This window comes from Monodon monoceros, unplaced genomic scaffold (assembly GCF_005190385.1).
Source record: "Monodon monoceros isolate NGI ecotype Baffin Bay Population unplaced genomic scaffold, NGI_Narwhal_1 Super_Scaffold_19, whole genome shotgun sequence".
Lineage (NCBI taxonomy): Eukaryota > Metazoa > Chordata > Mammalia > Artiodactyla > Monodontidae > Monodon > Monodon monoceros.
This window is the reverse complement of record NW_021703775.1, coordinates 25,535,355-25,548,982: the sequence shown is the minus strand read 5'-3', so window position 1 is coordinate 25,548,982 and position 13,628 is coordinate 25,535,355. Positions and strand designations below refer to the sequence as shown.

General features: G+C 50.7%; 1 protein-coding gene across 1 annotated transcript in view; it reads right to left on the bottom strand.

Moving 5' to 3' along the window:
- SLC4A5 (solute carrier family 4 member 5) overlaps positions 1-13,628 on the bottom strand; it is a 97,294-nt gene that overhangs the window by 29,355 nt on the left and 54,311 nt on the right. The window contains exons 7-14 of the mRNA XM_029231906.1: positions 11,560-11,615; positions 8,297-8,454; positions 7,776-7,863; positions 6,657-6,811; positions 6,107-6,292; positions 4,272-4,446; positions 2,293-2,426; positions 1,333-1,604 (exon numbers count right to left, since the gene is read on the bottom strand). Of these exons, the coding sequence (XP_029087739.1) occupies positions 1,333-1,604; positions 2,293-2,426; positions 4,272-4,446; positions 6,107-6,292; positions 6,657-6,811; positions 7,776-7,863; positions 8,297-8,454; positions 11,560-11,615 (1,224 nt within the window). The remainder of the gene's footprint in view (positions 1-1,332; positions 1,605-2,292; positions 2,427-4,271; positions 4,447-6,106; positions 6,293-6,656; positions 6,812-7,775; positions 7,864-8,296; positions 8,455-11,559; positions 11,616-13,628) is intronic.

Below are 13,628 nucleotides of genomic sequence, written 5' to 3'. Positions count from 1 at the left end.
AAAGTGGAGTGCACAATAATTGTGCAACAAATATTTCTGGTTGACTTATCAATATTTTTTATCGGTTGTATGCATTAAGGTGCTGAACAACATGGTAACTACTTATGTGAAATGCCAACTGAATCTGAGTATAGATATGAAAACCTCACAAGCGTTCCATGAGACTGGAAGGGCCAGCATTGATATCCTCTAGGGGAACTGACATTTGGTGCGACCTTGGGTGTCTCTGGACCTCAGTTTTCTCTGTGAGTCCAGCCTGGTGGTGCTAAGAGGTATGTGGATGGCTCTCTAGCCTCCGCTCTATAGCATCCTGGGCACTCTGAGCACGTCCCACTGAAAGCTCTTAGGGGCATGATTCTGACTGCGAAAGAGGCCAGTGGTTCAGCTATGGAAAGTCCTAACTTTACAGATGACACTTTTTTGGTCAGAAAGGGACTTCACAGGAATGGGTTGACCATTTGGTTGATTCAGCCTCCCACCCAGCACAGGGATCCTTTTTACGATACCTCTGGCAGATGGATATCCAGGTAGTGTCCAAGAAGCTTGCTACCACCCGAGGGGACGAATACCTCTCAGGGTGGTGGCTTCCACCACTGTTAAGATATACCTTGAATTCAGCCAGCGTTTGGCTCCTGGAGGTTTTGTTCTTCAGCCCTCATTCTGCATCTTAGAGTTACACAGGGTGAATCTGGCCCCTCTGCGTCATGACAGACTTTCTCTCATACCTCTCTAAAAGCCTGGATAACCCCAGGTTCTCTAACCATTCTTTAATGACATAGTTGCCAGGTCCTCCTCCACCCTGACTAGTCCTCCACCCTGGACATGTCCCCATCTGTAGGGATGTTCATCCCTCTGGTGTGAACACACTGGCAGTGATGTGTCAGGGATAACTCATGGTGTCATGTGTTCATGGAGCTGGGAGGGACTTTAGGCTCCATCAGGTCTACCTCTGGCCTAGAGCAGGCCTCTGGCCTGAGTAGCATTTCTGACTGGTGTGGCCTCCACATTACTCCACACTGAGACCAAGCATGCCTTCTTCCCTTCCTGGGGTATCGCTATCACTGCTTCCTCCTGACTACGACCCTGGGCTCTGGTATTGTGATCCTCATTAGAGTTCCTGTCCCCTTGATTTCCTTCCAAAAACTGGTTTAAGACCCTGTATTTGCTCCTTTGGGACAGAAAGTCCTTGGCTGAACAGCCCCTCCCAAGCAGGCTCATGCTCCTGCCTTTGAGTAGACAACGGGGTGGAGGGGAGAGGCAGAGGGGGAGTGGGTGTTAGAGGGGAGTGGGTAGTGGGTGGGGGCCTAGGGCACCTCTGGGTTTACCGGTCACCTGTGTCGGGGGCGACGCACTCGCATTTGTAGATGGTGATAGAGTCAGGCTTGAAGTTCATGTTGATGGGGTAGTACTTGAAGGCACCGATCATCTTCTTAATGGCATCGTAGATGAAGATGAAACTGATGAGGGTGGAGAAGCCCTCCTCAGTGAAGCGGGTGATATACTTGATGATAAAGCTGGCATCTGTGGCCACCAGGATAAGGCACTGGACAGCTGAGTGTAGGCCAATCCAGAGGCGGAACTCCATGTAGTCCAGGCCATTGCCTCTGGAGGGCAGAGGGAATCGAAGGGCCTCCAGCCCAAGGCTCTTGGCTGTGCTCGGCTCCCCAGACCCACCCTGGGTGCCTCATCTGTCCCTCCTGTGGCACAGATGCCCTCCTAGGAAGTACAAGAGGATTGGGGATGGGGACAGTTCCCGGGTGGGGTTGTCTGGTCTTTGAGAATTCTGGGAAAGGCTCCCATGGGGTGGCAGAAAGGTGCTCACACACTTCGGTTCTTACACATTTGGTAACAAACACCAGAGTGAATGAGGAACAGGGAATTTCAGAATGACACAGCTGGAGCAGACCTTAGAAATGGGCTCATGTTGTGGGTGAGGCAACTGAGCCCAGAGCTGCGTGAGTCAGGGCATAGCCTTCTGACCTCCAGCTTGAAACCTTTTTATACACCTCATTGACTTTCAAGTCATAATTGCTCATGAGCAGAGCAGTGTGAATTCTCTCCTCTTGTCTTGCCTGGATTTCTCCCCATGGGCTGCGCTAATATGCACTAAGGTGGCTTAAAGGCAGATATCGGAGGGAATCAGGAGGGACCACCTGGCAGTGCCTCCTACGGGTAAAGATGGCTTTGGTACCTTCTCACCCCACCTCCCCCTCGGGGCTCTTCCCCTACTCCAACCTTGGCATACTGTCCCAAGTGTGAGAGCAGGCACTGGGGGCCACCAAGGGCACCTACTTGCTGAAGTCGAAGAGGAGCTTCTCGAAGATGAGGATGGGCCCTGTGCTACTGAGGATGATGAGAGGCTGTCCCGAGAAGAGGCAGAACAAGGAGCCAGCCATGGCAGTGCCCAGGAAACTCTCCATCACTCCCTGGGGGCATGAGGAGTGTCAGGCTCAGTAGGGGTGTGCGAAAGGGGCCTCTCTGACAGGTTAGAACCCAGTTATCTCAGCAAGGGCCACAATGCTCGTCCTTTATCCTAGGTCCTCTCCTGCTCAAATTCTGCTCCCCATCTCTGACTCCACAACCTCACATAACTGCCAAGCATCACTCTCTAATTCTAGGTCCCATGTGACTTCCTTTTGTCACCCTCGGGCCTAGAAAACAGGGCTGCCAATGGTCGTGCTTGTTCCTGTGCCCATTCTACTCCCAGAGGACAGTCCATTCATCCACCCAATCATTTATTAATTCAAAGATCTAGTAGGTGCTTTTAGAGGTCAGACCATTCATTCATTCATGCATTCAAAAATCTATTAAGGGCCTACTATGTATCAGGCATTGTGCTAGACATTGAGGACCCATGAACAAACAACATAATGCATCGTCATTCTAGTGGGAGATACACACAAGAAACTAGGCGATTTCCATACAGCAGAGTTTCTTAACCTCAGCACTACTGACATTTCAGGCTAGATAATCCTTTGTTGTAGGGGGCTATCCTGTGCATTGTAGGATGTTTATTAGCATCTCAGTAGCACCTCACCTCCCAGTTATAAAAACCCAAACTGTCTCTAGATGCTACCCAATGTCTCCTAGGGGTCAAAATCGTCTCTTGTTAAGAACCACTGCCAAGAAATATGATAAGCTGGGATAAGGTAGGAGCATACAGTAAGAGTGAAGGGTTGGTCAGGAAAGCCTCCCAAGAGGTAGATACACGGAAGCTGAGAACCAAAAAATGAGCAGAGAATTGACCAGGAGAATAGGGTAAGTGGATGAGAAAGAGTGTGCCGGGAAGGGCAACAGTAGGCACAAAGGCTGGAGCTGAAAGGGAGCATGTCTTTGAAGACCTGAGAGATGATCAGGATTGATGGAAAACAGCATGCAGATGAGTGAGGAGGACAGGAATCTGAGAAAGGGAATACTGGGAGATGAGGCTTGAGAGGCAAGTAGGACCATGTCATGAGGGCTACTGGGGGAAGCTGGGATTTATGAGTCAAGGATGATGTGTGAATATCTGGGTCAACCATGGTGTCGCTCATTGGCTGGGGGGAGCAGCAGGTCTGGAGGGAAGGTAATGGATGCAATGTTGGCCCTGTGAGTCGGGGGATCCCAAAGGGCAGCTATGTGGACATGCCCAGGAGGCAGCCGGATACTGAACCTGCTGCTCAGAAGAGTGGTGTGGGCTGGAGATAGGCACTCATCTTAATTTATCTGGGAAAGTGGGTCTTCACCTCGGTGCTCTGAGCTTTCCAGTGATACTATCCCAAAGGCCCCCAATGGAGAAGACCCTTGTCTGGGTCTCAGGCTAGTGTCTCTGCTGAACTGTTTTCCCCAGGTATACCTGCGTTGTTGTCATGGTAGACATTTCTAAAAATGTCTTAACTTCAAGCTAAGAATTTAAGGTTAGTTTTTTTAAAAAGTATGGGAAGAAGGTCACAATTAGCAACTCAATTAATTGTGCTCATTGAATTCGTTAAAGCATCAGTAGGAAAAGTACCAACTAACAAAGTAGATGATTTCCCCTTAAACATTTGCTCTATTTATATAATCTTTAAATTTGGTCTTTAGTAATATGATTTGGCTTTAGACCTTTTAATTATGCCAGCTTGTTATTATTTTTCTCAAGGGTAAAGGATTACAAAAAGTGATGGTCTGAACCTGGATGGTAGGTCAAACCCAAACCTTGGTTTTGGGATTATGGGAATAAGCTCCTTACCACTACCTGGTGGCAGCAGAGTTTTCTGAGGTTTGCATGCATGTCCCCAGCTCACACACACCTGATAATTGTCGGTGGCATCCCCCAGAAGCCCACCAAAGGTGATTGCGTTGGTAATGCAGCCAAGGTAGATGAATAGGATGGCAGAGATGGACTGAATGTGGAAGCCATCGTAGAAGTCACTTGGGAACCAGGGCAGCTTCCTCTTGACATCCAGACACAGGCCACCGAAGAACCTGCTCAAGACAGGCCCAGATACTGCTTTCTCACCACAGACACCAGTGCAGGGGCAGGGCTATTTACAGGAGCCTGCGGAGTCTGCAGTGAGGAGGGGAACTTGACTAGGGGTGGATGGGGAAAGGGATCTTTCCACCAGAACATTTAAGACCAGGGAAGAATTCTGTCATTAGACTGAGTTTGTGGTTGGCACCATTTCCACTGGGAAGGGTGGTCACAGACAGCCTGGGTGGGAGAGGGAAGGCCTTATGGGAATATGTATTGGGGTAGACCTAACATTTCACAGGGAATGGAAATCCTGGGGACCATAGATGGCTGTCCTCCTCACGTCCCTGATCATCCACAGGGTGCCTGTGCTTGGTAAACATAGGTGTGTCCAGCTTTAGGAGATGGAGAGATCCTGGTTTATAACAGGTTCATCAAGGGCAGATTCTGAACCTTATAACTGGTTTCCTTGCTTTGTGGAACAAACAAGTGGGGAATTTTAGGTTTAGGGAGAATGTTTACTGGGGATGCTAGTCTCCATAGCTCCTAACACAGTGCTTAGCACAGAGCAGGTTTTCTCAACCTTGGTACTGTTGACATTTTGGACTGGATAATTCTTTGTTTGGGGGAGGGCAGTCCTGTGCACGGGAGGATGTTGAGCAGCATCCCTGGTCTCTATCTGCCAGATACCAGTAGCATCTCCCCTCCAGCTGGGACAAACAAAAATGTCTCTGAACATTGCCAAATGTCCCCTGGGTGAGGATGGGAGTGGGGAGTAGGTAAAGTTGGGAACCACTGGCGGGCAGAGAGCCAAGGGCATAAAAAAACATGACTCGTTCTCAAAGTTATGATTTACACATAGCTTTGCAGGGCTGTGTCCTTTCCTAAATTCAGATCTACCCAAGTTATTCTAAGAGCTGGCAAAGAAACGAAGGCCAGGGAAATTTTCTATTGTTTTCTTTTAAAACAAGTTTTTTGACTAGGTAACAAAAGGTTAAAAAAATTCAAAAGGTATTCTTATGGATTGAATTATGTCCCCCCAAAAGATATATCAAAATTCTAACCTGTAACTGTGACCTTATTTTGTACATGTAATCAAGTTAAGATGAATTCATTAGGGTGGGCCCTAATCCAATATGACTGGTGTCCTCATAAGAAGAGGAAAATGCTATACGAAGACAGAAACACAGGAAGAACACCATCTGAGGACACAGACAGAGATGGGAATGGTGCAGCTGCAAGCCAAGGAACACCAAGGACTGCTGGCTACCACCAGAAGCTACAGAGAGGCGAGGAAGGATTCCACCCAGAATCTCAGAGGGAGGATGGCCCTGCTGACACCTTGATTTGGAAATTCTAGACTCTAGAACTGTGAGAGAATAAATTTCTATTGTTTAAACCACCCAGACTGTGATACTTTGTTTCCGCAGCCCTAGGAAACTAATACAGGTAACAAAGGGTGTCCTGAGAAAAGTTTGGGTTCCTCCACTAGCTTCCCCTTTCCTGCCAGATCCAGGAGGGGCTTTGAGGGCTGGGGAGGAAAAGCGTGCATTGGCCAGATCCCAAGGCCAGGAGTGGGTGCTGCTGACAGAGGTGGAGAAGGTTCCTAAATGGTGGGTGAAGAGAAGAGAAATCTAAGACAACTGGTGTCGCTGTCAGGCCTGGAGTGGGCACCTTCCTGTCCAGATGAGCTCTTCCCCGATCTCGTGCACGGTTGGCATCTCTCCATCATCCCCACTGCTCCCTCCGCCGGCCCCACTGCCGCCGCCGCCTGCAGCGCCGCCGCCTCCAGCCCCTCCGCCGCTTCCCGTCACAGAGCCGTTCATCTGACCTAGCTCAGTCAGGGAGAACACGGATTTCCTGGAAGGAGAAGGGCGACAGGGGACAGTGGGGCTCCCAATCCTAGGAAGAGATCAGCACCTCCGGGACTGTCCTCACAACTCCTTTACCTCTCTAACATCATCAAATAGCTTAAAATACAGAGAAAAATGCAGAGAATGATCTAGCAACACCCACACACAGATCACCCAGGTTTTACAGATGGTCACATTCAGCATATTTGCTTCTGATTTTTTTTTTTCAGAGAAATAAAGTGAGACTGAAAAAAAAAAGTATAAACCCATGTAGGCTGACATCTTTCTTTCAAATCCAAAAAAAGGAACGGACAGACTGAAAGCTCCCTCTGACCCGGTTCCCCGCTTGCCACCCCTTCATTCATGCACACCTCTTGTCAGCAGAAGTCACCTTCTTGGGTGGCTCAATTCGGATATTTGGGTCCCACTCTCCAGGGGGGAGCACGATGACCTCGTCTAGAAACTCATCAATCCCCGCGATCAGATCCTCCCGATTCCTGGCCTTGTAGGCCACGTCGCTGAAGAGCTGGCAGGGAAAGAGGCAGAGGAAGAGAAAGGACCGCTCTCTTGCTGCGGTCATCATCTCATCCACCTCCCGGGGGGCACAACCACATACACTTTCAAAGAAAGTCACTTTGAGCCATTACTCCAGCTGCCAATTTGTTCTCAGTTTCTGAGATGAGAACAACGGGGCAGTTGGAACATAGCACAGTGGGGACAGTGGGACATGCAGCAAGGCGGCTCTTCCCGGACCTGAAGGCCAGGTCTCTGTATTCCAGTTGTCCGACCTGGGTTGAGTTACTTACTTAACCTTTCTGCTCTCAGTTTCCCACAGAGCGAGCCCTTCAGAAAACCTGTGCAGAGCCCAGTCGGAGAAGCTCAGGTATTTCAAATCTGTTTTGACATCCCAGCCCTTCATCTGTGGAGGCTCAGGCTGCATCATTCCACACTGTCTCCAGAGGGTTCCTTCTGACTTTACAGATCTGATTGGGCTGTGCTCGTGTTTAAACTCCTCTAGGCTCCCTGTCACATAGTGTCAGCTCTCAGCCCTGCCTACGGGCTCCGTATAGTATATGGCTCCTCTCTCTGGTGTTACCTCCTGCTCTTGAAGCTCTTGCACTGAGCCTATATCAAACCACTTCCATCCAGCCCCTCCCTCTCTGAACCGTGGCCCTTTGCCTGGAATGCCTGCCTCCTAGGCTGGTGCTCATCCTTAGCTTTAAAGCCCCCTCGTGTGTGAAGGGCCCATTGACTGCCTGGGCAGTTAGCACATGGTTCACTCTAGGATTGTAGGTCTATCTCTCCCACTTGATTGGTGCTCCTAAAGGGCAGTGACTATTCCCTCATTCTCGTAATCCTCACGCCCTGCACAGGGTCTGGCATACAGTAGGTGCTCAAACGTGACTTGTTGGATAAGTGAATGAATGAAGGCACAGTGTTTGACGCAGGAGGCATGACATTCAGGAGTACATGCTTCTCGTGGCACTTACGTCGTCTACCATGAGGGTTGCAATGGCACGGCCAATTTCATTGTAGGATTTTGCTCTCCCAGAAGGTCCCAGCAGTATGAACAGAAATCTGCAAAGAAGATGGAGGAGGAGGGGGAAAGTGAGAAGGAAAAGTAAAAGCAGGTGGAGAGAAGGATTTTCTGGCCCTAAATAGTATCCATTCTTAATTTTTTAACTGGGCAGAAACATGTCCCTTCCCTCCTCTGAATCCCATATTTGCTTTGGAGAGACATTCCTCTTCACTCCCACCTGAGCATCTTTGCCACGCCCTGGCATCCCAGAGCTCACCCAGCAGCGCCTCTTCCAGCTGCTGGCTGCTTCTTGTTTATGATTATTTTAAATAAATTCTCTCAAATTCTTCCTGAGTCAGATTGCCATCCCCATACAGTTCCCTACTTTTCCTTCTTCGATTTAGGGGTGTCTCCAACTGCACTACTAGCTGACTGCATGGACAGCTGGCCACCCGAGGGTGGGTATAGTGGGCAGATTTCAATGGCTCTCACCTGGTGGGGACAGGCACCTCGGTCACTCCTCCCAGCATGGCTGACTGGATGAGACGCACGAAGGCAATGAATGGCTGGTCCAGGAAGTCCACCTCGCCCACGAGCACATTGGAGGCTTCTGAATCCTTGGGGATCTTCTTCATGAATTTGTTTTTCCGCTGGTCAGTGAGGGGGACACGAGATACCCATGGATACTCACGTGCAGTGGTTTCGGCTCTCACTCAGCCCGTTCAGACTACTGTGGAGCCCTAACCTTACAAAATTCTCCCAGCGTTTCTCAAGAGACTGAAGGAAATAAGCCGACACTCTCCCACAATCTGCGGATGAGAAGACTCAAAGTTGGTTAACCCCAGGGACCAGTTAAGCCTTTCGTAGATGGGAAGGAACAGGCAACGACTTGACCCCCTAAGATGTTCCTTGATGGGCGAAAACCTTGTTCTACTGAAGTGTGAGTTGAGGGGTCAGAGTAGAAAGTCAGGGCTTGCTGGACATCAGGTCTCTTCCCCCAGCAGCAGCTCAAGCAAATGGGAGTCTCGGCCCTTACACTCCAGCTACCCAGCCCTCCCTCTCTGCCTTTACCCTGGATGGCCGTGGGAGGAATGAGACCATCCTGATGGCCAGAGTGGACACACTTGGTTTTTCTTTACCACCAGCTTCCTGGCTGACAGGAAACCCCTGGACCTGTGGGTCCAAGCCTGTGAGAGGCTTCTGTGCCCCCAAGTCACCCTTAGAGGACCTCCCAGGAAACTCATAGCTTCTGAGCCTTTCCAACTGAGACTATCAAAGTACCCTCTATCCAGTCCCTCTGGCTGGTGTCTAGTCAGGGCAGGAAGAGTGAGTGGGGTCCAATGTGAGAGGTGCTGGAGACAAGCCCTCTGCCCCAAGTCAGCCCCACTCTCTGTGGTCATGACTTTCATCCTATGGACAAGATGCCAACTCCTCCGGAGCCCTCTCTTATGATGAAAGTGCCCAGGGGTGGTCACATACACACTCTTCTTAGTCTTTAACATCTTAGGGTACATTAGTTTTTCAGATCACTTTCCCTCTGGGCAGCAAGGGGATAGGCAAGAGACAGAGATAGTTTCACAGAGAGAGGTGGGGAAGGAGTGTTTGGGGAGGACCGGGCTGGTGGGAGTCCACAGTGGCCAACAAAGGAAGAAAGGGCCCAGGAGGTGGAGGCAAGTGGTACAGAGAGATTCTGCGGACGCCACAATTTTGCCACCTATTCCCCCTTGATAGGAGTCTCTCTTGTGGGCACAGAAATGTTTGTTTCTCATAAGCTCAGTGAAGATAGTTTCCTTCTGTCCCTGGAGAGGGGTCAGTTATGGGCATGGGCATGGCCAACAGGTCTTGCCCCTTTGGGCCCACAGCCATTTCCTGATTTGACTCGTGGGGGACGTGATACATACTGGGCTGGGGACCTACCAGCCCTAGAAAAGGCTTGTGAGCAAGGGCTGCACCCTTATAATCTTTTAAATCCCTTAAAAAACATAAAACTCTCCACAACCCCCTGGGCAACAGCCCCAAGGACCCTAACGCAGTGAGAATAAGCAACAGCACGAGTTAATGGGAAGGCCAGAATCCCCACAACTCAGAAAGTCCCTTTGTCCCAGGAGCAGTTAGCGGGTCCATAAGCAGGTTCTTCAGGATGGAGTTCTGGGTGTGCCAGGGCAGCCACTGTCTCCCTGCCAACTCCATGTCCCTGGGCATCAGGCAGGGAGCAGGTGGGTGGCAGGAGTGCCCTGGAGAACAAGGTTTTGAAAACAGCAACGCTCTGGAGTGGCCCATGCAACACGCTCATAACCATGAGCAGAGAGGAGTTAAAACAGGGCCTTGGTCCTCCCTTGTAGTCTGTCACCCCAGTAAGGAGGCCAGAGTTGTGGCATCCCAGAAATGGGCCATGCTGGTGTTCTGGCCACCCTGGTTTGGTGATGGTCTGGCCACGGGCTTGTCTAACCAGGGTCCTGCTGACCCCACTGCCTGAACCCAGGGGACGCTAGTGCCCGGTGTTGGGTTCCAACCCCCAAATCAAAGGCAGCATTGCCGGGGGAAAGTAGCAGATGGTACTCTTCTTACCACATAGGTAATGAAAAATAGGTTGTGAAAAACTTTTACTAGGCAGTGCTTCCTTATAACGGCTCCACTGTCTGTGCGCATGACTGTAGTAAAGTGGGGTTCTTCTCTAAATAAGATTCCAGAATACTCGTTCCTAAGTCACTCCCAAATTAAGGGCTCTAGAGTCACACTGCCTGGATCAAATCATGGGCATGCCACCTTTCAGCTGCATGAACTTAGGCACGTTATTTACCTGCTTTTATGTTCTCATCTGTAGAGTGAAGACGATATAGTACCTTCATGATGCACAGAAAACGCACCACACAATGTAGCGCATGCAATGTGTGGACCTCAAATGTTGGTTGATGCCGTTATTATTGTTATTTTATTATTTTGGCCACCAAAGGGCCCTGGAGACACTGACATGAGGGAACACTCTTGTTTTGCCTTCCACCAAACTTGGGACTGCCTTGGAGGCCTGGAGGTCACCCAAGCTCCTGAGGAGTAGGTGCCAAAGTTCAGGTTTCCCTCATCACCTTCCTTCCTACTCCTGGGGGCACAGGCAAGGAGACCTTGGGACCTTCTGTCCCTGAGATGTGAATGTTTGGAATTGAGGGAAGCCTCCTCTGGGCTTCCCTCGGGGGCACAGTCATGGGGGTCCTGGGCTGTGGGCTTAGAACTTGGACTCAACTTGTTTGCAGGATTCTGATCTCATCAAGGAGGTTTCAGTCAAGCTGGTGGGAGACAAGAACTGACTTTATCCGGCACTAGCCAAGGAGAAGATACACTATTGGGCAGTCCAGGTGATTCACTATCATTATTGTCCCCACAGGGAGGCCCCACTGCTCTTCTCTACCAGCCCAAGCCCCCACTTCATCCTTAAAAGTGTTTGCGTGTCATGGAGGAGGTGAAATTCTGTGTGGCGGTCTTCTCTCTCCAATAAACCCCAAGGTCAGGGAGAGCTGGCATCTCATCTGATCACACTTCTCTGTCCCCTACTCCTTCCAAGGCCTGGCACAGAGCCAGCACCCAAGTGTGGGACTGGGCTGAGTCACCAAGGCAACCCAGAGCCCCACCCGCATCCTTCCCGGGGACTCCCACTTTTTCACGGGAGTAGAGTTTTGCCTGTAGGGGCTCCCTACCCCTGAAGCCAAAGACTTCTTCCTGCCCTGGCCCTCCACTGCAGCCAAGGGCAGGGGCTTTACTACCTGGTCTGTATTTGGGGTGAGAGAAATATCATTCATGCTTCTGCTCTGGGCGTGACCTAGGAGAAAAGGAAAAGAAGGTCCATCAGGGGAAGACAGGTTCTCGCAGGCCCTTTTCTCTTGGTCTCTACACAGGCTTTTCCCATCTTCACAACCAAAGCAAACCCCCCTCCCCTAATCCGGCAGCCCCTTTCAGCAAGCATTCTCTCTCTCTTCTTCTTTTCAATGGCAGCTTTCTTAAAAGAACTGCTGGGCCCCAGGTTCTGCTGCGTCCTTCTCACTCCTCAGTGTGCTACGCCCTGGTCCCAGCCCTTCGCCCTGCCTGCTTGGGCAGAGACTAAGATGCTGCTCTGCGCCAGGCCCTGAGGTGGGGAGGGACAGACACACTATTGGGTAATGAGCCAGGTGTCACTAAGCTTGGGCCTTGTTGGAGAGAAAAGAGCAGTTTCACCTCTGTCCTCCATGACCCATGCGAGTCTTTAAAGACGGCTGGGGATTTGGGCCAGCAGAGGGAAGGAAGGTGGGACTCCCCATGGCGAGAACAGTGGTGGTGAACTATTCGAACAGCTCCTTCCTCCATTAAGGCAGGAGAAGTTCAGCTCTCATTTCCCACCAGCAGCCACATCCACAGGCTTTCTGTGGTCTGTGGTGTCCCCGCACTTCCAGACTCTGCTTTCCCTCGGCTCCCCTCTCTTATTTCCATCCAGGATCCTCTCTTGCTGGGCTCTCCTCAGGGCCTTGCTTTGCACTCAGACCCTCCAGAGGCCTCACCCCCGTCCTCCTCGGCCAGTCCCATCCCCTCCTGTTTCACCCCCATCCACATTTGTGCTGGGGATGCCCAGGTTGGGTCTCCAGTCCAGATCTGTCCTGAGCTCCAGATTCCTCTGAGCAGCCTGACCTGGCAACTCAAACTCAACACACCTGAAACGAAACTCGTTGTCTTCCATCAGATGTCTCCCCGCATAGACCCCACACCGCCAGTGCTTCCTCCCCCTTGTCCACTGGCAATCAGAGCAGACCAGGAGCCAGCCTTGACGCCTCCTTCTTCCTTATTTCCCACTTCCCACCAGTCGCTGAAGCCCAGCGGGGTCCTTCTGTCTGTTCTTGCTCTCACTGCCCGAACACGGTCCCCGTCTCTTGCTCCCAATAGTTCAGCCCCTTCTAGTTTATTTCTCAAATAAAAATCTGACCATGATACGTTCCTGCATAAAACTTCTCAGGAGTCCCCATTACCCTCAGAATACAGGCTGGGGTCTTTTGCAGGATTCATAGGCCCCTTTTGATTGGACCCTCTTTCCCTTAGAGCCTGGTGAACTGAATCACCCTATTTCCCCGAATATGCGGCACCCTTCACAGCACCTTCCCTTCACCTGCTGTTTGTTTCCTTTGTTCTAAAGAACACGCTCTTCCTCCCCCCATGCTACTGGAAAACTTCTATTTATTCTCCAAGACTCAGGCAAGTGTCTCCTCCTCTTTGAGCCTTCCCAGGTGCCACCTTGGGGTAGGGAGGTGTGCACACAAAGCTGTAATCACTTATTCATGTCTTTTATCCAGGTCCCCACCACAGCAGCATTGGCACTTCATATACAGTAAATAACAGAGCAGAAGGCTCGTCCCAAAGCCATTCACCGTCTCTGACTGCCAGCTTCCCTCTGTGGAATAACCAAGACCAGGGAGACTAAGAGCAGGAGGTCACTAAGAGCAGGGGTCACTAAGAACAGAGAGAAAAGACCGTGACAAACCCCTGCCGTGGCAAAGGTCACATCACTGTCACTGTCCTGAAGCATTCCTCTGGCCTGGTCAGGGACACAGCCCTGGGATGTGCTTGTTCGTATCTTGTCATTCTAGTAAAAGCATTTAAAGGAAAATACTCCTTCACACTGCTTTTTCTTTTCACTTCCCAAGTTCCCTCTTTTCTTTGCCTCACAGCTCACCTGTCTGTTCAGCCCTGATGAATTGCCTGACAAAACCCGGTCTGTGACCATGCCCCTCACAGGTTCCACTCACCCAGTCACAGCCCTCAGGGGCTGCAGCTCCACCAGCATTTCATTGTCTGGGGCCCAAGACCGTCA